This window comes from Natrix helvetica (assembly GCF_964273705.1).
Source record: "Natrix helvetica genome assembly, chromosome: 14".
NCBI lineage: Eukaryota > Metazoa > Chordata > Lepidosauria > Squamata > Natricidae > Natrix > Natrix helvetica.
The window spans coordinates 179,063-206,225 of record NC_138564.1 but is presented as its reverse complement, the minus strand read 5'-3'; the positions used below and the strand labels follow the sequence as shown (position 1 = coordinate 206,225).

At 44.0% G+C, this 27,163-nt stretch overlaps 1 protein-coding gene across 1 annotated transcript; it reads right to left on the bottom strand.

Annotated features, from left to right (window-relative positions):
- On the bottom strand, positions 1–26,291 carry LOC309399203 (solute carrier family 2, facilitated glucose transporter member 11-like; the record flags this gene model as incomplete). The annotated part of the gene is made up of 12 exons (XM_081966800.1): positions 1–230; positions 624–751; positions 1,322–1,397; positions 1,536–1,637; positions 4,588–4,698; positions 5,068–5,255; positions 5,638–5,786; positions 6,117–6,246; positions 7,393–7,517; positions 10,587–10,747; positions 11,221–11,319; positions 26,247–26,291. The coding sequence occupies 12 exons, from the start codon at positions 26,289–26,291 to the stop codon at positions 30–32; spliced, it is 1,515 nt and encodes a 504-aa protein (XP_081822926.1). The 3' UTR covers positions 1–29.
- Between the last annotated feature and the right edge of the window lie 872 nt (positions 26,292–27,163).

Genomic DNA, 27,163 nt, shown 5'->3' with positions numbered 1-27,163 from the left:
TTCTTTGTGAGCTGTTCTTTCTTTTGAAGCTATAACCTAGTGGATATAATTTCCTCTGGATACACCCAAGCATTGTCATAAGGCTGACATCCAAAGTTACGCTTAACAAACTCTTCTGAGATTTCTAGGAAGCTCTTTCCTTTCGTCTCCGGGAGGAAAAACCAGACATAGAGAGTGGTTCCAACACAGACTGTGAAGAATGGTAGGTAGCAGTAATAGCCAAGGCTTTCCTGAGAGGAGGAGGAGAGAAGAAAGGGATCAGCACATAAGCACATGTTGACAGGGCATGCAAGCAAACCTGGCTGTAAAGTAGTCCTTGGACTGGTCTGCTCTCTCTTAACAAAAGCAAGGTCTCTTTGACCTGCCCACCTGGAGGAGAAAGCAGCGCCAACCTGCTAGGAAAGGAGATTCTTGGTCACATGACTGTGTAGAAATTGGGAGGAGTCACAATTGGATCTAGAACAGGAGGAACAGCAGTCTTGAGTGAGGGGGGGAGGCTCTTTCTGCTAGCACAATACTTTCCATTGATGAACAGAAAGGATGTCTGCCTGAAAACCACTTGCTCCTATTTCCTGTGTCCCACTAACTGATGCCTTGCAGAAATATAACCAGAGAGAGCTTACCATCACAAAAGGAAATGCTAGGCCCACTAGAAATAAGTTGATCCAGAGCAGAGAACCGCTGATTGTGTAAGCAGCCGGGCGGGAGACCTGATCAAAAATCTCCGTGGGTATAATTCCTGTCACACCAGCTAGAGAAACCATGCAAATTAAATGTTGCTTTCTAAGAAGGAAGATAAAAATATGGCAATATCAGCCCAGTTTCTGACCTTTCCTAGTGTCAGGCCTGCAGTTACATTCCTTTTAGGATCTTTGGCCTGCCACACTCTCTATTATTTCATTATGCTGTTTCATTAGTGTAGTAATTGGGAGGGGGACTAGTAAGGAGTAGAATTGTAGAATGTGTTGTTGTCATTCTTTTCTAGAAATCAAGGTCATCTTTTGTCTCTGCACCTCTGCACCTGACAGGAACCAGCTGGGTGGAGATGCCAGCGTGGCGGAGAAGATTGGACCATGTGATGAACTTCTGGGTGTGGGGATAAGATCATGAACTTTCAACTGGGTGGAACCCCAGGAAGCTTTTCGATTTGGGATTCCACAGTTTTGTGCCAACATGTCTTTCTTATTAAATTGGAACTTTAAGGATAGCTCTGCCTTCAACTCTGATTTAATTCTGCATGATATTTGGCACGCTGATACCCAGGTCATGTATGGTGTTTTTTTCATGCCCTGTTGAGATCCTCGGTGCTCTTGTAACTCACCTGGTCCGATGCCAAAGCTCAGGATGTAGGCAAAGATGCAGGCCATGCTGAGATAAGGCATCCAGCTGAGGTGGTCCTGCCAGGCCAAAAGAGTGGTGGGGCAGATGGGGGAAAGGAGGAAAATGGGCAAATTAGGAAGTGCCCAGCATGTGAACCTTGCTAAATTGGAAGACCTGGGGTCCTTCAACCCAAAGGAACAAAGAGGCACTCTTACCTGTAGAGATAACGCTACCATGAACAGGATGGCCCAGGTGGCCATGAGGCTGTACCCCCCTATGAGCAGCATCCGTCGGCCAACACACTCGATGAGGAGGTTCTGGAAGGCAGCATTATAGGGAAGCCCCTTAATGGGCAGCCCACCCAGGCCCTCCATAGAGAGATCTCCCCCTCCCCATTGAACAGATCAGTCTCCTCCCCTCCCCCATTGAACAGATAGAAAACAAATTTGGGGAAGTTGATAGGATGGTACTTTCTAGAGACTGACTGAGTGATCTTCTTGATTTTGGTCTGTACATTTTGGGATTAGAACAGCTCCAAGAACAAAGGTGGTATTCAGCCAGTTCTGACCGGTTCTAGCGAACCTGCAGTGGAAATGTTGAGTAGTTCAGAGAACTAGCTAATACCCCCTCTGTCTGGCTCCGCCCCAATCTATTTGCTGCCTCCCGAGTCCCAGCTGATTGGCTGGATCTTCTTCTGTTGCCCTGCACAGGAGAACGGAGCTAGAAAGCAGGTTAGTGGGGTGGAAAGGGAATGGGGATTTTACAGGAGACTTCCCCCAGGAATGGGGACAGAATGGGGATTTTGCAGCATCCTTCCCCTGCTACATCCACCAAGCCACACCCACCAAGCCATGTCACACCCAAAGAACCGGTAGTAAAAAAAATTGAATTTCACCACTGTCCAAGAAGTGCTGTTTACTGAAAAAGATTTGGTTTCTACAAGTCATATGGGTAATGTGATACTTCATCCAATTAAAAAAAAGGAATAGCCCAATACACGTAAAACGGGAAGAAACTGTCTTGAGATAGAAGGAAGATTTTCAGAACAAAAGAGACACCTGGAACCATTTTGTTTTAGAGCCGGATCAGCTAAAGCTGATTTACCTGCAAGTCAAAGAATTCACTGGTCATGACTGTGATAAGAATATGATTTCTATTCTTGTGAAAAGGAAAGGAAGAAAGGGCAGCCTTTGGTCAATCCATAGTTGGACTGGTCTGCTCTATGCAGCAAAGCAAAAACATGGCTAAGGTAAATCAGAAGGCAGGGATTCAACTTCAGATGCCTGCAAAACAGAGCTGGTATTCAGCCAGTTCTGACAGGTTCTGGAGAACCGGTAGCAGAAATTTTGAGTAATTCAGAGAACCAGCAAATAGCCTGGTCCCACCCTGCTGCCTCCAAGCTGATCTTTTGTTGCCCAGAAGAGGAGAATGAAGCTGGAAAGCAAGTTAGTGGGATGGGGAAGGAATGGGGATTTTGCAATATCCTTCCCCTGCCATGCCCACAAAGCCATGCCCACAGAACCAGAAATTTGAATCCCACCACTGCTGCAGAATGGCCTGTAACAGGAAGTTGTTTCATACTTAATGGTGTGATGTTAAAGGCCTAAGTGCACATGTCTACGTCTCTGGCCAAACCTTGGGTTTATCAGAAGTAATCACAAGCAGTGCTGCTCTTAATACAAGCTGTGAATGTGAATTCCTGTCTGTCTTTTGAATCTCGCTAAAAGTTACTTTTCTGGGGGGCAGTTGCTGACATCTAGTCAGGGTACACCTCCAGTGATAGGGTGTCCTTGGTGCTCTCTGAGCTTGGTTCTTTTCTTGCAGCCATTCCATTACCCAAAATATGTAATATCATCCGTGTTAGTAAAGAATGGTGTTTGTTCTCAGTTTATATTCTAGTGATTTGCCCTGTTAGTGTTGGTGGAAGTGGTCTTGGAGGTTCTTTGGTCAAACTGTTTATTGTTGGCTTATTTCACAATTTCTTGATTGGGGCATTGCTTACTTCTTGATTGATGGTATGATATTAATCTTGAGATCAATCTATGCTCATCTGGGTGTTGATTGCTGATGGGGAAGTATTTTGGCCTTTTTGTTCCCTTTTTGACATGTTGATTGCCTTTTTAGCACAGCATGTAGATGTTGTAAAATCCAATCTGAGTCAGTCACTGGGACCAAAGGTTTATTCTTCCAAGCTTTAGCAAGTGTTTATTCTTCCAAGCTTATGTAGATGTTGTTTATGCCTATGTGTCTATTGATGGCTAATTTGTTAGAGTGCCAAGCTTCCAGGAATTCTCTTGCATTTTAGGAAGTGGCTTGGTCTAGGATTGTCACTGTTTCCCAGTTGAAACTATGGTTAAGTCTGTCCATACATTGTGAGATTAAAGAGTTTTCATCATGCCTTCTGACTACTAGTTGATATTCATGAATGTGTTCTACTAGTTTTCTCCCTGTTTGTCCTACATGTTTCAATTCTGAGCTACAAATGTTCTATTTTATTGGTACCTTCAGTGGTACCAGGTCCCGAGTCTTTTTATACAATAGTCACAGTAGGGTTAGGGTTGACCATCAATTTAATTTGAAATCTTCACTCTTTGAGCAGAAAGATACAAAGCACTTGCAGCTAGAAATTCCAGGGCATAGATGTAGAGGTCTCATTCCCTAGGAGCCTAGGACCTGGAGATCTGTTGTTGCGGCTGCAATTTGTGCCACCCTGCCACTCCCATCCTGATCACATCTACACCGATCACTCATGATTTAAGGGCTTCATCATGAGATATAATTACATGGAACCCCCAACTGTCCAAGATACTTGCCTACATGGTAAGTGACCCATGGAGTTCGGATCTCAAAACACTGAGAGGAATCAAGCTTTCCCTAGTGGATACCTTTGATAAGCACACGGTGCAACCAATGTGGTGAAGGCTACAGGGACCTTATATAGCAACTGACAAGAATAGATCTCCAATGCACCAGTTTAGCACCTGACTTCCCAGATTTAGCATTAATGGTAACTATACACATAATTCTCTGGGCTGACATGATGGGTCTCCTTCCTACAGGGAGCAAGAGCTGAGGTGAGAATGAGTGGAAGAAGGTGGGAAATTACAGGTAACACAAGAGAAGGGAGGACAATCCAGAGCAGATCCTTGACTTCTGTGCTGTGACAAAGTGCCCTGGATACTACTCAGAAATGATAGGCAGCTCTGCAAAGGAGCAAGACTACTAGAAGACCACACTGGGTAGGAAGAACAGAGATAAAATTCTCACACAAGTCATGGACATGATAAGCTCACAACTCCCGGTGCCAATAACACTGTACTGGATCTTGTCATATGGAATCCCTGCCTCTTGGAACACATACGAAGCGTAGGAGTACATCTGCAGGAATAAAAAAGAGCAAGTTTCACTGCATCCCTGCTCTACTGAGCCCCTATTTTTATTGCTATGTAAAGGAAGGAAGGTTAATCTGCTTATCTGAGATAGGAAACTCCTGAAAATGGTAATGTAAAGCACACAAAGCCATATCACGATTTAAGCAGCAAAGAAAATTCTCCCAACTCTCTCTGAAACTCAACTCAAAAAATGATGACAGAGGATGCCAACTGCCACACATTTTAGTATGCTGCTTGGATTGTGCAAGGAGAAGCCGCCTGTTCCATGTCAACCCCTTCTCAGTTCCCAGGCCTATTAGAAAAAGGGCATGCAGCATAGCAGCAGGCACCCCCTTGGCCAGGCCGCTGGACTTACAGAATCATTGCCACAGAGCTGCATGGCACTGCTGAGCACCACCACAGTGATAACCTGCCACCGCACAGCCCGGTTCCTCCATAGCTCCCAGGGTGCCTTGGCTGTCTGTCCTTGGAGGGCTGCCTGCTCCGCCAGGATTTCTTTCATCTCGCTGCTCAGGTCACTGCTGCCCCTCAGTTGCTGCAGAGCTGCAAGAAGCCAAAAGGGAGCCTGACGTTCTTAGGAAATGTGGAGGCCTCTGATTCCTGGGTTGCCTTAGAACTTCTCATAATGTTTCAACCCCCTTCGAGAAAAGCAGAGCCTGTGCAACAACCGCACAGCATCTCATGGCAGAAACATCAGCAGCTAAGTAGGATTTGAATGTCTGGTCCACCGATGGGACCAGATTCCTCACATAAAGTTCCCTTTGGGAGAAAGCATTACTTCTGCAGGGTACTATAATTCGCACAGGACCTAAAATGGCCTCATGTAATGAGTCTGATTTTCCCCACAACTCTATTCCCTCCCATGTCCCTATAACGATTTGCTCTCTGGGCTGTACAGGAGGCTCATATGAACACCCTTGCTTACCAGAGATGCATGAATTTTGATCTCCTCGGTCAATCAAGAGGTAGCGAGGGCTTTCTGGAGCCCAGGGCAGAAGCACCAGCTGGATCAACCCAGGCACCACATTGCTGGCTAGAAGGATAGGCCAGCTCTCTTCTGCTCCCAAGATTTCCCTGCATTGAAATCCAGAGTCACTTATGGAAACAGAAGCAGAGTCTCATTTAACAGACTTTAACTTACTTGCCAATTGTCATCATAGGAGTGCCTCTCCATAAATTCATACAAAAGAGATACAACAGACCCTTTTGCCATGTGCTGCCTGGGCTTGGGCAGGAGGTTTCAAGGCAGGGCACCTACCTACCTGGCGGCTTTCCATTTCTAGAGTTTTGTTTAAGGTGCAGCGCATAACCCAGCCTTGGGTACCCTACAGCAGGCCCCTAGCAAAGGGTGTGTCTTGTAGATGACACATAGATGCCAGGTTTCCCCAGAACTTTGTGTCTCACCTGAGTCCGGCCACCTGGCCAAGCACCAGGCCGAGGGCTGTGAAAGACGCTGAAGTCATGGCCACGGCTCCCCGGAGCTCCTTGGGTGCGCTTTCCCCCAAGTACATGGGCTGGATGCTCATGGCCACTCCTGAACAGAGAAGTCCCCAGTCTCAGAAAGGAACATATTTCTTTTATGGTATTTATTATGACCATTTGGCTTCTGGTGATAGGGATTGGTCAGACACACCTTTTCATACTAAATGAGTGAACTTTCTGGCCAAAGTTTTATTCTGTGAATGCTCTCCCCTTTCCCTTCTCTGCCTCTAAACAAGGCTTTCTGCTAGCACTTCTTTGGCCTCAACCAAACAGCTAGATAGGGAGTCCCTTAAAAAACCAAGTCCTATGCCACATAGGGTTTCTAGCAATTACACCTGGAAAAAATTGACAATCAATGCAGCTCATAGATCAGAGGAATCCCATGGGCATATCACTGCCCACGCTACTGCATTCTGGACAGCCGAAGCTTCTACGTGGTCTTAGAAGTGGACTCTAAGGCATAACTGATTGTCTGAAGAGCCTCCTTGTCAACAAAAAGACACAACTGGTACAGTAGATGCTGCTGTGCAAAGACTTTTCTGTCCATAGCCATCAGCTACATATTGAGCAGGAGCATAAAGATGGACATAAAGATCTTTATGGACATAAAGATCCCCAGATCATGCACCACCCTTAAATAAGGAGGTGCTACCCCATCCAAGGTTAAAGATGGAATATCCTCAGATTCAGTGGCCCTCACATAGAAAAATACACTAATAGGATTGGAAGAGACCTTGGAGGTCTTCTAGTCCCAAGGCAGGTGACCTTATATCTGCAACCATTGATAGGATTGAATCAAAGATGGTTCCTCCCCTCCCAGACTAATCTTGAGAGCCTCATTTGGCCAGTCTGGTATTAAAAGACACAATTGGGTATCATCAATGTATCCTAGCCAACAACAGTGGAACCTCCCCCTCCCCTCAAACAGAGAGAACCATCCCAAAGTTCTGTCTTCCCATTCCCATTCCTCAGAGCCAGCCAGAAAGGATACCCTGGTCAATAGTATTGAAAGCAACTGAGAGATCAAGAACCTCCCCCCCCCCCACTCCCCATTGGAAGGCAAAGACAGGAAGAAAAGCAGATTATGATGGATTCTTGGCTCCAAGTTGCAGCGCTGACCTATCTTCAAGGAACAAACCCTGGTCAGATAGCATAGACAGCTTTTCAAAATGCTACAATGATCATGTCTTGGACATACCAGAATTGATGCCAGCAAAAAATCTGCTTAGCAAGATCATTTCAAAGGATTTCGCCACACGGCTGAACCCCACCAGCAGCGCAGCAAGGGCCACAAATGCGTTGTTCAGCAGTAAAGATTTCTTCCTTAAGGGAAGCAAGGGAGAAAAGTTTCAAATGCTTGTTTTGCTTTATGTGCCTCTTTCCTGAGCCCCTCTTGGCTGTCATTCAGCACCATGGCTGCTCCTGCTGGCTCCTTGTGTGGCCAGAGTGGCAGGGAGCCTGGGTTTCAGTGCCAAGACCTTCAAGAGGGAGTGTCATGTTAGTGGCCCTTCCCCCCCCAAGTGGAATGGGACGACTCAGTGGCCAGGTGGGCGTGGCTGGTAGGCATTGCTGGGTGGTCACAGCTGGCTCACCACAACTAGGTGGGTGTGGTTGGGTGGGTGTGGGCAGCTTGATGTGGGCAACTCAATGCTGCATGGCTGACATGGTACATCCTGGTGGGCATGGCCAAGGAGGTGCAGCAGGAGGCCCTGCTGACTCAGGACAGCCAGGTCGGGACAAAACAAGTTGCACTGGGTAAGTTGACATTGGGACAATTTAGTGTCCCACAAGTTTCTCACTTCCCCAAACTGCTGGCAGCCAAGTACGTGCACACACATTTCAGGTTTGGGGACTTTTATCCACAGAGGAAGGAGACATCCTTTTCCCCAAGCCCAGGCATGATTGGCAGCTTGCCAGCTTGGATGTAGATAAAAGTCTCCAGGCTTGAAATGGTGTATGTGTGTGTTGTGTGTGTACGCATGCGTGCAGCACACCAATCCCAGATATCTGAGCACTGGTGTTTTCCTATCCAGTGCAAAGCAGGAGGAGAATGCTGCTGCACATGGAAGGGTGGAGGAGAAAGTTTGCAGGAAGCAGTTTCCTCCAAATGCAACTTCTGCCTTGACAAATCTCTGGAGAGAAGGAGGGGGTGGCAGAGGAGTTGTGCAGGGGAGGCTGGCCAGACAAAGCAGGAGGTGGAGGATGACATTGCTGCGGTCAAACCTCTGCCTTGACAGATCTCTGGAGAGCAAGAAGAGGAGGCAGGAGAGCAGCACTCCCTGGCCCTGCACGTGGGAGGCAAATAAAACAAATACTTTTACGAAATAAACAGGTTTTCACACGTACTGAATTATTCCATTTACAGTTGTTTGAAGGCTTCAGAAACTCTTGACTTAATTCTGAGATTGCTTGTTATTCTGTGGACTTTCTCCTCATTTTTGCCCGCATTTTTTAGCTAACATTTCATTAGATATTAACAGATTGCTGCATAATTTACTGCTTAGAAATAGCAAAAGCAGATCCATGCCAAAAAGCCAAAAAGTATATTTGCTGCATGTCATGAAAGCAGAATATATAATAGAGTTCATACATTGATCTGCTTTATATATAAAATCATCATAAAGTTACTGTCATTTCTGGTGCTGGTTTACTTGTGGCTTAAAGCAATCATCCATTTTATATAAGCCAACCTAATAGCAAAACATTTATTACAAAATCATTGGCTATGAAGATTATTTTTAAACTATAGAATTGGAAAACATAATGTAGAAATTTTAAAGAGGAACTATTGTGCATATCATTGCTGATCTGCACCATTGCGCAGTGTTCAGGCACTCATTTATAATATATAAATGATGTCATTGTTTCTTCTTTTTTGCCTGATTGAACTACAAAGATCTCTGGAGAGAAGAAGGGGGTGGCGGGGGAGCTGGGTGAGGGAAGGCTGGCCCAACTAGCCCGGATCCTTACCACGCATGCTTGGAAGTGGGGATTCCCTTTCAAGAAAGATCGCCTCCCTCATGCAGGACCAGGGAGCGCTGCTCCTTTGCCACCCCTGCCTTCTCTGCAGAAATCTGTCAAGGCAAAAGTTGGAGGAAACTGCTTCCTGCAAACTTTCTCCTCCGTGCTTCCATGTGCAGCAGCCTCGTCCTCTGCCTCCTGCTTTGCCGGGAAGGGGCACTGGACAGGGAAACTCCAGCTCTCAGGGATCTGGGATTGGGAGAAGAACATCTCCTTTGGCGTGCTGTGGGCTGCGTGCACACGCACATACACAGATACACACACCATTCCAAGCTTGGACACTTTTATTCACATCTGAGCTGGCAAACTGCCAGTCATGCCTGGATCTGGGGAGAAGGACTTCTCCTTCATCTGGGTATTAATGCCCCAAACTTGGGTTGTGTTCTGTGTAGGGGTGCATGTGCACACGCTTGGCTGCTGGCAGTTTGGAAAGGTGAGAAGTTTGTGGGGCGTTATCTCCATATCAAGTTAGCCAATGCAACTTGTTCTGTGCCATCCCCAGGCAGCAGGGCTGAGCTGGCTGCACCTACCCAGTTATGCCCATCCAACCATGCCCACCTGGCGAGCCATACTGAATCAGCTGTGCCAAGTGAGTGGTGTCGAGCCAGCCACGTCAAGTCGGCCATTTCACCCAGCCATGCCCACCTAGTTATGATGACCTGGCTGCAACCACCAGCCATGCCTGCCCAGCCACACCCACCTGGCCGCTTTGAGTCATCATAAACCCTTTCCCAAGAGCTGAGATGCCAAACCCTAAGAGAACAGGGGAAATATGGGCATGGGAGTGTGGACTGGAAAATCTCAATGCATGCTTGAATGCAAATGAAACTTCAGAGATCTCTGCTTACAGGCGCTCCTCCTGAGACCCTGGGCTGCCTCTGCCAACCCTGCATTCTTTGGGCTGGTTGGCTGAGCAAGAGGGAAGGTGGGCTCCGAGCAGCCCACAAGGGAGGAATGAAGGAAAGAGACAGTTGTCCCTCTCCTCATCCAGACCTCACCCTCCTTAGTTTGCAGCACTCTGACAGAACTCTTCTACAACTATACTACAACTCCTAGCTCCGTTTGGCAGTGTATGGAGCACCCAAGTTTCTTGCCCCTCACTCATGACCAGGCTGCATTAGGGATCAGGATCATCCATCTGGAACCTGTCAACATGGAGAAAATAGCAGATTACCAGGAATTAATCTGATAGAGTTAAGCTGGCAAAAAATAGCTTCAATTACATTCCATTTGGTTTCATTATATGTAGTTGATTAAAGAGAGCTATCTGGAGTCCGGTATCCAAATGCTCCTGGCTGAATCCAGTTCTAGAAGACACTAGAAGATATTCCTCCCTCCTGCTGAGAGAGGCTGACCCTCTCAACCCCTCACCTGCCCATCTTTACAGCCAGGGGAGCAGCAATTAATGCTCCAACTAGGCCTCCCAAAGGATACATGGCAACAATGAAGGACCAGATCAGCGTGATCATCTTTGCCTCCAAGACAGCCCCAGTGCGATCCAGCCAGGTTTCATTAATGAAGGATTGGATGAACTACAGGGTGGAGGAAAAAAATATTGTGTGGGGGAAATTGGAGCTGGAACACGCAGAGCCCCCACCCACTGAAAACCAGCTGTTCTGGGGTCTGCCGGTGTGACAGTGGGTGGGAGCCATGAAACCCACAAGAGATCTGAATTTAGTTACTCCACAAGCTACGACTCCTCAAAAGCTGCAGGAAGATTGGGAAGTATCCAGATGACCAGTGCCTTACTGGAAGGGCAGTTGCCCCAGCGGCCATTGCTGTTTCTGAACCCTCTTCACAAGAGAACACTGCTACACATCAGAGGAGTCAGGGGGTATTGTTAGGTTTCTCCTGAAAGAATCCCAAGGCCAACCTGTCCTGCCAAGGAGCTCATGAGCTGAGCTGAGCCCAAAGGAGGGGGACCGGATGAGAGGCTGTCCCTTCCTTGGGGGCCTGTTCCAATGAGAGATGATCAAGGAGCATGGTAACAAAAGGGCCAGCTTACCACAGTGGGGGCGTTGATGATGGTGAGATTGTAGCCATACTGAAAAGTGCCACCAATCCCAGCTGCACAAATTGTCAGGATCAGGATTTTACTGCGAACCTGGGGAAGAATCACAAGTAAAGATTGGCAAGTGCAGCACCTGGGCAGGAAGTGGCCAGACCATCACGGAGGTAGAGCTGAAGACTCCCAAGTGCCCCTTGCTGGGCTTCAGACCTCCAAGGGAAGGGAAGGGGGGAGAGTAGCTGCTCCTGCCAAACTTGCTTCTGGGCAGCTTCTTTGAAAGGGCCCAGCCTTTGCCTGCCCAGTGCCTGCCTCTTGAGCTTTGCCCATGGGTGCCTCTGGAGGATCTGCCCAGCAAATCAAGACTGGGCCCCTTTGAAGGGTTCTGATTCATGTCAAGGGAATTTCAGTGAGCACAAAGATCACCCTGTAGGCATCTGCCCATCTGAATCTTCCTAGGGAGAAAGAAATGGCAGATCCTGGCCCTGGGTGGGTTTCTCCGCCTTTCATTTCTATAAATACTGGGACAGGTGTTGTCCCTACATGTCAGAATTGGCCTGAGATTTTGGTGCATCCTCGCAGACCATTTGCATTTGTCCACTTATTCCAGAATGTCAAAATAGTGGGTGACTTTTTCCATCTTTTACTTTCTGAGTAATAAGTGATGCCCATATACAGTACCCAGAAGGAATAATGCCTTCTTTCACTATTACAAAATGCAGAAAAATTGTAGAACTGTTGAAGTTCAGGAATTCTAATGTAAAAAAAATAACACATAATAACTGTTTATTTTCCCCCTTTTTATTGTTTTAATTAAACAAAAAACACACAAAAACATGCTTCATTACATCTTCCAGAAAGCATGTTGATTGGTTACGATTAAATTTCGTGCGTTACTACAATCATTCTTTATATTTCATTCATATTGAATTGTACATTTTAAATCAAAAATCTTTATGCCATCAATATACCATCATTCTCATTTAATTATATTTGTTTAAACGTGCTTTTGTCTAGAATCATTTATACTTATATTATAATAAATCTAGACAAAAATTTATTGCTAGAATTTATAAGTACCTCGGAGAGATTACATCTTTATAACAAAATCTAAACAACAACAAAAATATTAATAAAATTAATAAATCTTTTCCCCAGGTCCCATATTATAGTTTATATCCAAATTGTTTTTACCAGTTAGAGTTACTATTTCATTATTATTGTCATGATGGGTTATCTGTTAACGAATAAACATTTTAAAAACGAAAACATTCTATAAGCAGCTACAATGTTCTACTTATTTATCACCTAGAATTAACTAATTTTTTATTTTTATTTTTATTATTTTTCCCCATTCAATTATGTTTTATTTGGGTTTCACCATTCTTAACTTTCTTATTTTACCCATAACTATTATTTTTAAGTTTTGTTACATTCCTTCATTGATTCTTGTTTTCCTCCATCCACCTATACCATTTATCCCATATCTGGTAGAATTCTGATTCTTCTTTTCCCTAAATTTCTTTAGTTAGTTTGTCCATTTCAGCACAGTCCATAACCTTTCTTATTATTTCATCTTCACTTGGAGTTAGTTTGTTTTTCCATTTCTGGGCATAGGCAATCCTTGCCGCTGTTATTATATGTAGTATTAAATACTGGATTTCTTTTTTGTATTTCGCAGACATTATTCCTAATAAGAAGATTTCCGGTTTCCATTCTATTTTAACTCCCGTTATTGCCTCCAGCCAATTTTTGATCTTTTTCCAAAACTTTTTAGCCTCCTCACAGGTCCACCATAAATGGTAATACGTTCCATGTATCGATTCGCATTTCCAACATTTTGGGGAGGTATTTGATGATATTTTAGCTAACCTTGTTGGTGCCAGGTGCCATCTATAAAACATTTTATACTGGTTTTCCTTGTATGCAACTGAGAGTGTCATTTTTTCCCATTTGTCTAATTCAATATTATATCCAAAGTTCTGTGCCCATTTTATCATTTGTTCTTTCACAATTTCCTCTTCCATTTTATACTTCAGGAGAAATTTATATATTCTCCCTATCATTTTTCTATCTGGGCTTTGAATGATTTTATCCAATTCATGTGGTTCTGTTTCAATATCATATAATTTGGTATCTTTATTGTATTTAGTTTTGATTTGAAGGTAAGTTAACCAGTCAACTTTCCTGTTCTGTTCTGCCAATTCTTCAATTGTTTTTAAGTTTCCCTGTCTATCAATTAAGTCTCTATATCTTAGCATTTTGTTCCAATCTATAAAATTTGGATGAGTCGTCCTTTCTGTCGGTGATAGCCAATTCGGAATTTTCACATAGTGGTTTTTTTTTATTTTGAGCCATTTTTGCAATAACGCTCTTCTAATTAAATGTTTTTGAAAGTATTTGTGCTTTTTATTTTTATCATCCCATAGGAATGTGTGCCAGCCTGCTTGCAAATCATGGCCTTCCAGAGTCAAAATTCTTTTATTCTTTAGCTCTATCCAATCCTTCACCCATGTTATTGATACTGCCGATGCGTATAAATCCCAATTTGGTAATGCTAAACCTCCCCTCTCCTTGCTGTCTTGCATTGACTTTAGTTTAATCCTCACTTTTTGTCCCTGCCAAATAAACCTAGCAGTTATTTTGTTTAATTCTTGAAAGAATTTTTTACCCGGATTAATAGGTGCGGCTTGCAACAGAAATAAGATTCTTGGTCGAATATTCATTTTAATTGTCGCTATACGTCCCATGAGTGATAGTTGAATATTTTTCCAATTTTCTAACTCTTTCTTTATTTGTATCACTAATTTATTATAGTTATCATCTTTAATTGTGGAACATTTTGCCGACACCCAGATCCCCAAGTATTTCACTTTCTTAGTTATTTGCATTCTGGTTGTTACTTCCAGTTCCTCTTCTTGCTTTTTTGTCATGTTCTTGGTTATCATTTTTGTTTTGTTTTTATTGATCTTTAATCCTGCCACTTCACCATATTCTTCTAATTTTTGAATTAATTTCCAACTGGATTCTAATGGGTCCTCTAGTACAAATACTAGTCATCGGCATAGGCTTGGGCCTTATATTCTTCATTTTTGAGTCTTAAACCTTTTATTCCCTGGTCCTTCCGAATTTCATTTAATAAAATTTCCAAAGTCAATATAAACAGCAAAGGAGAGAGGGGGCATCCCTGTCTGACTCCTTTTTTTATTTCGATCTTCTCTGTTAATTCTACATTCATCAGAACTTTGGCTGTCTGATCGTTATAAAATCCTTCTATCATTTTTATAAATTTTTCACCGAATTTCATCTCTTCCAATATTGTTATTATAAATTTCCAGATTACCTTGTCAAATGCTTTTTGTGCATCAAGGAAAACCAGTACTATTTGTTTTTCTGGATGGGCCTCATAGTACATATGTAGAATGATTCTCGTATTATTTCTAATGTGTCTGTGGGGTAAAAATCCGTTTTGGTCTGGGTGTATTCGTTCATTTAAAATCTGTTTAATTCTTCCTGCCATAATTGCTGCAAATATTTTATAATCGGAGTTTAGTAATGAAATTGGCCTGTAGTTTTGAATTTCTTGTGGAGTGGTTTCTTCTTTTGGGATCAGCTATATTATTGCTTCTGTCCATGATTCAGGTATCTTGGCTTTTCCTAAAACTTCATTAAACATTTCCACTCCTAACTCTTCCAATATTATTTTATTATATTTGTATAGCTCCACCGGTATTCCATCTGGTCCTGTGGTTTTATTATTTTTCTGGTTTTTCAAGACTAGTTCCACTTCAGCTAACTTTATTGGCCTGTTTATCGCCTCCCTTTGCTCTTTTGAGATTGGTGTTATCTTTTTTGTGTTTAAATAATGCTTTATTTTGTTTTCCTCCATACTATCTTGTGCATATAGTTTTGTAAAGTATTTATGAATAATATTCTTCTTTTCTTTTGCTTTGTGTTGAATTCTTCCCTCATCATCTTTTGATTGATATATCATCCTTTTTTCTCTTTCATTCTTCAGTCTGTATGCCAGCCATCGTCCAGGTTTGTTGGCTTGTTCAAAGTAATTTTGTCTGGCCGCTTTAATTTTCTGCACTCATTCCTTTTGATTTATTAAGTTGATCTTATGTTTAATTATCTCTCTTTTTTCTTTTTTAATTTTATTCTTTGGGTCTTTCTGGAGTTCATCTTCGGCTTCCATAAGTTCCTTTTGCATACATTCTTGTTGCTCTTTTTGTTTTCTAGTTTTCCTCGCCATATAGACAATCGTAAGGCCTCTTGTGTATGCTTTCATAGTGTCCCAGAGATTTTGAATTGAGGTATCTTCTTTTTCATTTATTCTAAAAAATTGTTTTAGTTCTTTCTCCAGCATTTGAGTGTATTCTGTTTCGTTTATAATATTTGAATTCATCATCCATCTTTTTCTTCTTCTTTGACCTTTCCATCTTAATTTTATTGGATTGTGATCTGCCCACTCATTTGCTTCTATTTCAATTTCGTCCACTTGATTGCATAGACCAGATGAAATCCAAACCATGTCAATTCTTGCTAGGGACTGATGGGGGTTCAAATGAAAGGTATATTGCTTTCTTGTTTTGTGCCTTTCTCTCCAAATATCGTGTAATTTATATTCCATTGCCATCTCAAAAAAGGATTTGGGTAGCGTATTTTTTTTCATTTTCTTTTTGCTTTCATAGTCCATTTTTTTTCCACTATTGCATTACAATCCCCAATTAAGCAAATATTTTCATATTCTAATTCGTTTATTTTATTGTGTAGTTTCCTATAGAATTCCTCTTGTTTCTGATTTGGTGCATATATGACTATTAATAATATCGGTTTTTCTGTTGTCTCTAATTCAATCATTAGTATCCTGCCTTCTTCATCAGAGTAGTCTTCTTTGGAATTTATTTTTTCCTTTATATAGGTTGCTATCCCTCTTTTTTTTCTGCTAGTGCTATGTATAATTTCCCTAGTTTTTTGTTTTCCAATAAGTTCTTATGCTCCCTTTTAATATGCACTTCCTGTATGCAGATTATATCTACCTTCAGTTTCTTAAGTTTGTTAAACATCTGCACTCTTTTTTTTGGTGCGTTCAGTCCATTCAAGTTTGTTGAGATAATTGTTATTTCCTGGTCCATCTTTAGATGGTTTTTTTTTGTTGCTTCTAGTTTGTATCTGACTTTTCCCTCTCGCGCCCTACTTTTCTGCTCTCTCTCTTTCTTGCCTCTGTTCTTCTTTCCTGTTTCTTTCTTTGTCTTCTGATGTTTCTTCCTCTTGGCCTCGACTTCCCCTTTTTAGGCCCTCTTTACTTCCTTGTTCTTCTTCCCCTGTGCAGTATTTCTCATAGAATTCCTGCGCTTCTTCTATATTCTCTATCTTGTATCTTTTTCCTTGCCAAGACACCAGTACCCCTTCTGGTATCAACCATCTGTACATTATTCTGTTTTTATTTAACTGGTTTGTTAAAAATTGGTATTGTCTACGTCGTTCACAAATTCTCCGTGGAATCTGTTTAAGCGTGATCAATTCTTTTCCCTGATATGTAATTGTCCCTTCTCTGGTTTTTTTGTATACCTCATCTCTGGTTGTTTTTTTGGCAAATCTTACATGCACTTCTCTCGGGAGCCTGTCTTCTGGCATAATTAGTATGCACTCGGTAAGCTTCATCAATATCCCCTCTCAACTCTTGTTCTTTCCTCTGTAAAATTTCAGTGAAGATTCCATTCATTTTTCCTTTCAGGTCTTCCTCCTTCTCTTCCGGTATGTTTTAGAATCTTAAATAGAATGCAGCTCTTTCATTTTCAAGTCAAATTATTGATAACTCTAATTCTTTATTCACTTGTCTATATTCTAGCTCCATTTTTTCCATCTTCTGATCTGTTTGTTCTATTTTTGTTTCGATGTTCTGGATTTTCTGTTCATTGATTGCTAAGGCATTCTGTATCTTTTTAATTTTGTCATCCACAGTTTTAATATTTCCTTTCAGTTCTCCCATTTCATTTTTCATTTCTTCATGATTCCTCCTTGTCTCTTCGTGATTTGTAGCTGTCACTTCTTGGTTTTTTATAAGCGTCTCTTGTATCGTTTGAAGCATTAATTGCATACTTTGCATTGTTGGTGCTGGTCCTGTTGTTTCTGCCATCTTTCCGCCTTTCTCCAGTCCCAATGCGCTCTCAATTGATCTTTGATTTGAGGAGGGGGGTGTTGCCGAAGTCGTATTAGGTGTGGTTTTTTAAATTAACTTTCCTGAAGTTGCCATTCTTATCCCCCCATTTTTCCTTGTCCACAATTGCATATAAGTTCTACTTTACTTCTACTTTATCAGCAATATCAATGTTATCAATCTTATCAATTATTATCTATCTCAGTATTTAGCAATAATTAACCTTCCTTAATATCATATTTCAATATCTACACATTCTTATGTATTATTCCATTCTATTTTGATCCTTAATTATCATATATCTTAGAGTTATATATCACACGGTTATCTTATACAAATAGATGTCTCTCAATTGTATCAATTATAAGGGTAATAAGTAATAAATGGTTACTGGTTTGTTCAGACCGCAGGTTCAAATTTTGATCCACTAGGTGTCACCCTCTGTTCAGTATCACTGTTAGTGTCAATCAGTTAATGTAACCAGTCCAGCGGCAAAGGAAAATAGGGGTGGGTGGGTGGGTAATGAAACCCTCTAATCATTCCAAAAGAGCAAGAAGAAAAAAGTCAACAACCAACCCGAATGTTGAACAATTCTTCTGTACTTTACACATCTTCTCAACAGTTACTATGTCCTACTCCTGTTATCCATGCCGGGTTTTTGTTCTCCCTCTGGCCAATTTTGTTCAAGTTATTTATGCTGTCAATTCAAGGTCAGTAATTCTGCTCTCACAGCTTTTCGGCAAAAGTCTGAAAAATCTCCTTCTCAGAGCCTCCTTCTTTCCAGCTCACCTTTCTGCCAGTTATGCATTGTTTCCCTCTTCTTTGGGTTGTCAATAATAGTAACAGATATCTAGATTTCAACTGCTTTCTCTCTTTGCTTCCTTCTTATGCGGTCGCCATTGCTCCAGTCCTGACAAAGTGGCAGGATGATTCCTCGTCCGTTTAGTGGGTTTCTCCTGTCGCTGGGAGGATTTGCCTTATCACCCCAGCGTCTTCAGAGTTCCCCCCTTAATCTGTTGGTCCCTCCAGGATCCACAGCACTCAAAAATGAGCCCAAACAAAGAAGTTGGAGTTAGAGATCAGGAGAGCTCCCGTTCCTCAACTCCAAGCACGCTGACGTCACCACAGGAAGTTCACAGAATAACTGTTTAATTAAAAAGCATGAAGAGAGGCTATTATTATTATTATTATTATTATTATTATTTCTTAGCACTTATAGACCGCCCCCTCTCCCGAAAGGGACTCGGGGCGGTGTACAGTCCATATCAAAATACATCATAATAAACAATTAGAATATTAAGTGAATAAATACATAAATAAGAGGAGGATAAAAAGATATACAGAACTGTACTGCTAAGTAAATAATTTAAAATGTACAGCATTTAAAACCCCAAAATCCTATAAAATTAAGTTTAAAAGAGCAATCCCCTTAAAAAACCAGTAAGAAATATGTATGCCAGGAGGTAGACGTTAAAATTATGCCAGGCCAGCCAGTCGGAACAGGTGTGTCTTCAATTTCTGTCGGAAGGAGTGGAAGTCAGTAGTGGTTCTAATGTCGGGGGGGAGGTCATTCCAGAGGGTTGGGCCCATCACAGAGAAGGCCCTACTCCTTGGTGTCACCCGTTGGCATTGCCTAGTGGACGGCACCAGGAGAAGCCCCTCCCTGTGAGAGCGAATTGGCCGCAGGGATGTATGTGGGAGGATGCGATCCCGCAGGTAGCTAGGCCCTATGCCATGGAGCGCTTTAAAGATGGTGGTCAGAACCTTGAAACGCACCCGAAAGACCACAGGTAGCCAGTGCAGCTCGCGCAGGAGCGGTGTTACGTGGGAGTACCTGGTACTCCCCATGACTGCCCGCGCGGCTGCGTTCTGGACTAGCTGCAGTCCTCGGGCGCGTCCCAAGGGAAGCCCCATGTAGAGGCTGGGGTGAGAGCCGAAATTCTTTCGAGTTTTGCCCCCTCCCCCTGCCCCCTTTAGGTATATATGTAAGTTGTGGGCTGGATGGAACATTTCTGAAGTTGTGACATGTATGCAGCTTAAGTGGGCACCCCTCTCCTTCGTTCAGCTGTAGGAAGTGTCAGACCTGCAAGCCAACTTTTCTTTTTAGGTTTCAGGCCTGCCACACTTTCTACTGTCTAGGATGAGATAGTACAGACCAAGCTGACTTGCAAGAGGCTGCCATTAGAGCAAATCTCAATAAAATGAGTTTTAGCTTTCTTTACAATTGTTTTCCTGGACTTCTCCACCTAGTGAAGCTGACCCTCAAGCAGGGTACTGCACAATCAATGGCTTGGGAAGGTCTAGATCAGGGGTGTCAAATTCAATTTCATTGAGTGCCACATTACCATTATGGTTGCTCTCAAAGGGCCAGTAGTCAGTTTGCTGTGACTAAGTGAGCATGGCTGGGTGGGTGTGGCTGAATGGGTATTGATTTCTGGGCACGGCTAATTCGGGACGACTGGGTTGGGACAGAACAAGTTGCACTGTTCTGACTTGACGTGGGGACAGTTCGGAGCCCCACAAGTTCCTCGCCTCCCAAAACTGCTGACATGCGTGACTTTCATTCCCATCTGCCTCCCTCTCTCCCTCCCTCTTTCCCTCCCTCCCTCCTTCTTTTTTTCCTCCCTCCCTCCATTTCCCTCATATTCTCCTTCCTTGTCTCCCTCCTCATTCCTATCTCCTTCCTTCCTTCTTCCTTCCTTCCTTCCTCCCTCCTTCCCTTCCTCCCTCCTTTCCTGCCTTCCTCCTCATTCCCATCTCCTCCCTCCCTTCTGTTTTCCTCCCATCCTCCCTCCCTCCATTCTCCTTCCCTGTCTCCCCCCTTCTCATTCCCATCTTCTCCCTTCCTTCCTTTTCTTTCTTTCTTTCTTCTTTCTTTCTTTCTTTCTTTCTTTCCTTCCTTTCTTCCTTCCTTCCTCCCTCCCTCCCTTCCTCCTTCTCATTCCCATCTCAGCCCTCCCTGCCCAAGGGGTGAGGGGAGGGGGAGAGTTTGGCAGCTGTGCTAGTGAAAGGGAAGCACTCACAGGCTGTGTGATCGGGCGAGGGAGTGAGCCATGGAGTGAGCCACGGAGGCGCTGATCTACAACTTTATGGCGGCCATCTGGGCCAGAACACAATCAGACTAGATCTGGCCCACAATGCTGCCCTGGAAACAGCAAGGGGCTGCCCCCACCACCTCAACCCTGCGCCCAGGAGGCAGTAAGCGTGCAGGGTCTGGCATCCATGGTGACCATCTTGCCCCGCAGGCTGACTATGTTCTGAGTGCTTCCCTTTCGCCTGGGATGCCAGGCCCTGTGCGCTCGCCGTCTCCCAGGTGGCAAGGCCGAGGAGGCGGTAGGAAGGACGAGGATGTGGCAAGGCCGAGGAGGCCCTGTGGATCTAAGCCTGACTGCGTTCCGGCCCGGATGGTCACCATGAAGTTGTAAATCAGTGCCCACCCAGGCTGGACTGGCTAGTGAGGCAGGGGGCGGTCTTTGCTGTCCCAAAGTGGTCCCGTGAGCCAGATATAACCAAATTGTGGGCCGGAACTGGCCCGCAGGCCTTGTGTTGGACATGTCTGTTTTAGAGGTAAACAGATGGAAAAGGGGAGTGGGACATACTGTAAGCACTGGGGCCGCCATAGAAAATAACACAGTGCAAGGGCGATACTGTACTGCCAGAGTTTTTTACAGGTTGAAGATACCGTCCCCACCTCAAAATATAATTTAATATTTTAATTCTTAGCTGTCAAATACCTGGTTTGGCATAGCACCCACGTCTAATCAATAAGGACAAGTTTACAGCAAACAATAATATTCCCTGAAGACCTGTCCAATCCAGTCCAGCACTTGGGTCCTGTCAGCTAAGGAACGTTGTTTGGGGCTCCCAGAAAACATTTTCTGCCTTCACGTCCTCCTATGGAGCATTCTTCCTCCAGAGTTTAGAATGGCTGCCCCAACCTGGTGGCCTTTCTAAAGACCTGGCTCAGGGCCCCATCTCCTGGCTGCATTCGTATAATTTAATTTTTGTTCTTATGGTTATCATTGCTTTCATTTTTATTTAATATTGTTTGCCACCAAGAGTCACTTGTTGAGATGGGCAGCTTTACAATAGATAAATAAATTTAAATGTATGCATTTCTGACTCTAAGGGACTCTGGAAGTGGCCTGTTGAACTACCTGTCCTAAGGAAAGCAGCTGTCTGTGCCTAGGCCGGGGCTTTTAGGGAAGGCAGAGGAGGCCCCAAGGTCATAAGCAGCTAGGCAAGAAGGCAGGAGATGCTGAGAGCTCCCTGGACGGTGACACTTCCATTTCCTGGGTATAGGAAAAGCAGAGAAAGGGGACAGGCATTATGTGGCAGATGCTGCAGAACATCTGCTGGAGAGGAGCTCACCAGAAAGGTGGACTGACTGGGAATGAAATCCTGAGGTGGTTTATGAAAAAGAGGATAGTGGCACAGAAAGAGTTTTCTGGAACTGGAAGGGCAGTTCGCAGCATCAGCCATGAACTTTTGTAAACTGTATTTCACTTGCATGTAGACACTCTTACATTTGGGAATCTCTGTTTAGAATCAATTCCCTAATTTGTTTAATCTCTCTCTCCCCCTCATCATCTCCCATGTTGACCTACCCTCTGACACTGAGTAGTTTACAATTGGTTCAAACATTAACAATAAACAAAAAGAATCGAACCAAGGTACAAATGAAGAACAAAGATGGCAAGGAGGGCCAGCTGCCTGGGAACAAAGGGAAACAACCCACCCCATCTAAAGGGAGGGGGGTATTGGAAAATGGTTATTAGAAAGCTGAACTGACACCATTTTTAAAGGGAAAGCTTGCGTTTTGTCATGGTAGAGGAGCAAGTGTACACAGAGAACAAAGGAAGGAGGAGAAACGTTTACACTTCTAGCCACTGAGGTGATTTGTGCCAACATTTGAGAATTCAGGATACACAAACTAGTTGTTTATATCTGATTATAACACGTGTCACTGGGGCTGGATGCATTTATTCAAGGCTGTTGCCTTTTGTGCCATTTTTTAAAAACTCTGAATTATGGTGCCTGGTTTTTGGACCAGTTGCAGCTTCTGGGTGGTCTTCAAGGGCAGCCCCATAAAAAGCATATTGTAGTAGTTAAGCCATGAAGTAACCAGGGCACGTCTATCTGAAGGACCCATTTATGTAGGAAAGGCCATATCCAGCACGCTGTGTGTAACTGTAGAGCCTCTTGCCACAGCTGCCACTTGCTCATCAAGCAGGAGCTGTCACTCCAGGAAGGTCCCAAAGTGGCACCCCACCCGTGAACAGGAAAGTGCCATGCAGCCCTGGGCAGAGATTGAATATCCCCAGATCCCCAAACATCCATAGCCAAGCTTGGAATAGTGTGTCTGTGTGTGTGTGTGCGCGCACACAGCGCATCAAAGAAAGCCTTCTTCTCCCAATCCCAGACATTAGTGGTGTTTCCCTGCCCAGGAGGCAGCAGAAGTTGACACTCCTTGCCTGCCTCATCATTCCCATCTCCTTCCTTCCTTTCCTTCCTTCCTCCCTTCTTCTTCTGTCTCTTCCTCCTTCCCTGCTTCCCTCCCTCATTCCCATCTCCTTCCTTCCACCCTTCCATTCTTCCTTCCTTCCCTCCTTCTCATTCCCATCTCCTTTCTTCCTCTTTCCTTCCCTTATCCTTCCCTACTCCCTTCATTCTCATTCCCATCGCCTTCCTTCCTGTTCCCATCTCTTCCTTCTCTGCCTCTCCTTCCCTTTTCCCTCCCTTTCTCCTTCCCTGCTTTCGTCCCTCATGCCAATCTCCTTTCTTCCTTTCCTTCTTCCTTACTTACTTCTCATCTCCTTCCTTCCTTTCTTCTTCCCTCTGTCCCTCCATCCTTCCCTTCCTCCCTTCTCTGCTTTACATTCCCATCTCCTTCCTTCCTTCCTGTTTCACTCCCTTATTCCCATCTCCTTCTTCCTGTCAGGCCTGTAGTTATGTTCTTTTTAGGATCTTTGGCCTGCCACACTTTCTTATAATTTTCTATGCTGTTTCATTAGTGTAGTAGTTGGGAGGGGGGAATAGAAAGGAGTAGGATTGTGGAATGTATTGTTGTCATTCTTTTATAGAAGCCAAGGTCATCTTTTGTCTCCGCACCTCGACACCTGACCGGAAGTAGAGGAGTGTAGATGCCAGCATGGAAGATGATGATTGGAACATGTGATGGATTATGGGGTGTGGGGATAGATCATGAACTTTCAACTGGGTGGAATTCCAAGAAGAAAATCAGTGTTGGAATTCCATAGACGTGCTAACTTGTCTGTTATGAATAAATGGGAACTTTAAGGAAGATTCTGCCTTGGACAATGATTTATTTCATACATGGTATTTAGAACACTAACACTTCCCTTCTTCCCTTTCTTTCCTTTCCTTCCAATTTCCCTCCCTTATCCTTCCCTGCCTCTTTCCCATCTCCTTCCTATTTTCCTTCCCTCCCTCCGTTCCTCCATCCCTCCTCTTCTTCCTTCCTTCCCTCCTTCTCATTCCATCTACTTTCTTTCTTTCCTTCCTTCTTGTTTCCCTTCCTTATCATTCCCTGTCTCCTTCCCATCTCTTTTCTATTTTCCTTCTTTCTTTCCTTCCTTCCTTCCTCCATCCTTCCATCCCTTCCCTTCTTCCTTCCCTGCCTACCTTCTTCTCCTTCCTTCCTTCCTTTCTTCCAGTTTCTCTCCCTACCTCTTTCCCTGTCTCCATCCTTCTCATTCCTATCTACTTCTTTCCTTCCTTTCTCCTTCCCTCTGCACCCAGGAAGGGACAAGAGGAAGGGGTTTGGCAGCGCCAGCAGTCCCAGTGAAAGGAAAGTGCTCAGTCTGCATGGCTGAGCCAGCAAGCCGGTCATGGAGGTGCTGGTGGCAGGTGCAGCGCTGATCTACAACTTCTTGGCAGCCATCCAGCCCAGAACACAGTCAGCCTTAGATCTGGTCCACGGGGCAGCCCCTGCCACCTCTTGGGCATGGACCCAGGAGGCGGTGAGCACAAGTGGCCTGCTGTCCACTGAGACCATCCTACCCTGCAGACTGACTGACTTGTTGTCTCCAGGGCGGCTCCACGGATTTAAGACTGACTGTATTCTAAAGTTGTAGATCAGTGCCCATTTGGCCTGGACCAGGGAGTGAGGTGGCAGGAGCCGGTCCAAGGAGCCCCAAGGACCAGATCTAACCACAGGCCTTGTGTTTGACATGTCTCCTTTAAAGGATGTAGTTGTGAAATAAACATGGTAAATCCTTCTGAAGTGCTAATTGCATAAACTGGGACAGACAAAGTATGTTTAATGGAAAAACAATCCTGTGCATCATGAAAAGTACACCATATCCAGAGCTAAGCACAATGGTGGTAGCATTATGTTTGGAGCTCCTTTTCTTCAGCTGGAGCACTTTAGTGAAGGAGGAACTGTGGAGGAACAGTTCCAAATGCCAATCAATTTTGACACAAAACTTTTAGGCCTATACTAAAATGCTGAAGATCAGGAATGTCAGAGCTGCCATTCTTAATCTATGCTATGCATTCCTGCTACAGCCTGCCGTATACAACAGAGGGGGGAAGGGAGAGATCAGTGGGGTGAGATAAAGGGAGGGTTAGCATGAGGAATCAAAACCATGCATCCTGCTAATGTAAAATCAATCACCCCACGAAGACAGGGACTGTTACACAAACAATTTGTTAGCACCTAATTGGACACTCTTTGATGACCAGTTGGGAAGTAAGAAAAATGCTTTGGGAACGAAATCCCCAAATCTAGCTGTGCTTCTTCTGTAACCACTTGGCTTTAGTAAACTGTACTTTTGGCTAACCATGGGCCTGAGAGTCTTTCAGAAGAGCAAGTTGGGATGGCTGACAAGGAATTTCATCTTTCAACATGACAATGATCCAAAAAGAATACCTTCAAACCAAGGAAAGAATGGCTTCATCAAATCAGTTATGAAATGGCCTAGCCTGAATCCAATTGAAAATCTGTGGGATGACTTGCGAGCTCCTTTGTGAGGAAGAGGGGCTGATTCCCAAGGTAAGATATGCTATGCTGAGATGCTCCTATCCCAAAAGACCGAATGCTGTCATAAAATCAAAAGGGGCTTCAACAAAGTATTAGTTTATTGGGTCAACTTTATGCAATCACATTATTGTAAGTTTTTAATTATCATTTTTATCCTAAAAGATTTCAGTTTGCTTTTCGATTGTACTTTACACACTATATTAAAGGTGGAAAATATTCTTAGGTTATTTATCTTGGCATTTTAACAGGGGTTCTATATCCACTGTACATAGTAAATTATATTTCTATTTAGTTATATACAAAGTGACTCATTGTTATGGGTTTAAAGCAATGCTGATTGTATTAAGGGAATTAACTAAAACATGAACCCCTCCATCCTCCCCAACTCACAAGAATCAGCTCATTCATTTCCTAAAATGGTTGCCTCATTATGTGTGGTGGCTGCGGCAGCTTTAACTCCAAGGCTGGGGAGAATCTGGGGAGCGATTTGCCACATTTGACTGGGCCAAAGGGAAGTTTGAGGACTGGCAGCTCCCTATTAAACTTGTCAAAGGAATTTTATTGTTGTTTAGAGATTTTGTGGTTCACCCCCTGCATTTCATGGATGTGGAATGTTAAATACCTGAACCTGTTCACAACCTTGAAGTCTTGCTACAAGGACCATTTCCTAACAGCCTTCAGAAGAATGAAACTTCTGCCATATTTATGTCTTGAAGCTATCAGCATTGACATTACTGCAGAGAGGCAGATGCTTAGCCAACTTTTAAAAATTACAACTGCAGCTGCTGTTTCCCTTGAAGAGTTTTTCAACATGTTTTTCAACAAGTTATTTCCCTTGAAGAGCAACCCTCCCCTTACCTGGCAGACTGTGGCTGTCTTGTTGCTTTGGAGAGTAGCTCCCATCACCCAGGGAAATGTGATGAGGTTCCCCCCGCAAGTTTCTGGCTTCCCCAGAAAAGAGAGGAGTAACCACCCCATTATGTTCCATGGATTCCTGGAAGAATAGCTAAGTCAACCAGCTGATCCCAAAAATAAAACTTAAAACTGTACCACTTGCCGAAGTGTGCTCATCCTGCTTGAGATTTGCACCCGACCTGTCTGTTGAACCTTTTGGGAAGAATGCTGGAGCACTGTCTGAATCTCTAAATCAGGAATGTGTGCTTAGTCACCCATTACACACCATAATGCAAACGTTTAGCTTGGCAGGTGGGAAGCTACTCTGAAAGTTTCCACTGAATCGTGAGCAGGAGGCAAGGAGCAAGTGGACCAGATGCCTACAGACTGGGGGACAATGTTGTTCAGAAGCCCCTCCACTTTCACAGTGAATAACTAGCCTTCCTGATCGGCTGAAGAGCAAGCATGATCTGCTAGTGATGTCAGAATCAATGGGGTTAATTTTTGAGGGGCTCTTAATGGGTTTGATGCCCTCCGAGGCAGCCCTGCCTTGCATGTGTGGCTTTTGTTGCTCACACACCCTGTACAGTGTGACCAGAACAAACTCCAGAACCATGAAACAAAGGCAGAGGGTCTTTGAAGGGGGGGTCTTTGCTAGAATGTGAGCCTTGGTCTGTCTCATCTTCCAGCTCATAATTCACTAACTTACAACCTCACTTTCATCTAGAGCCATGATGGCGAACCTATGGCATGCGTGCCACAGGTGGCACGTGGAACCATGCCAGCCATCAGCTCTGGCACACATGTGTGTGCTGACAAGCGGATTTTTTGCCCTCTCGGAGGGCCGGGGGAAGCCATTTTCACCCTCCCCAGGCTTCAGG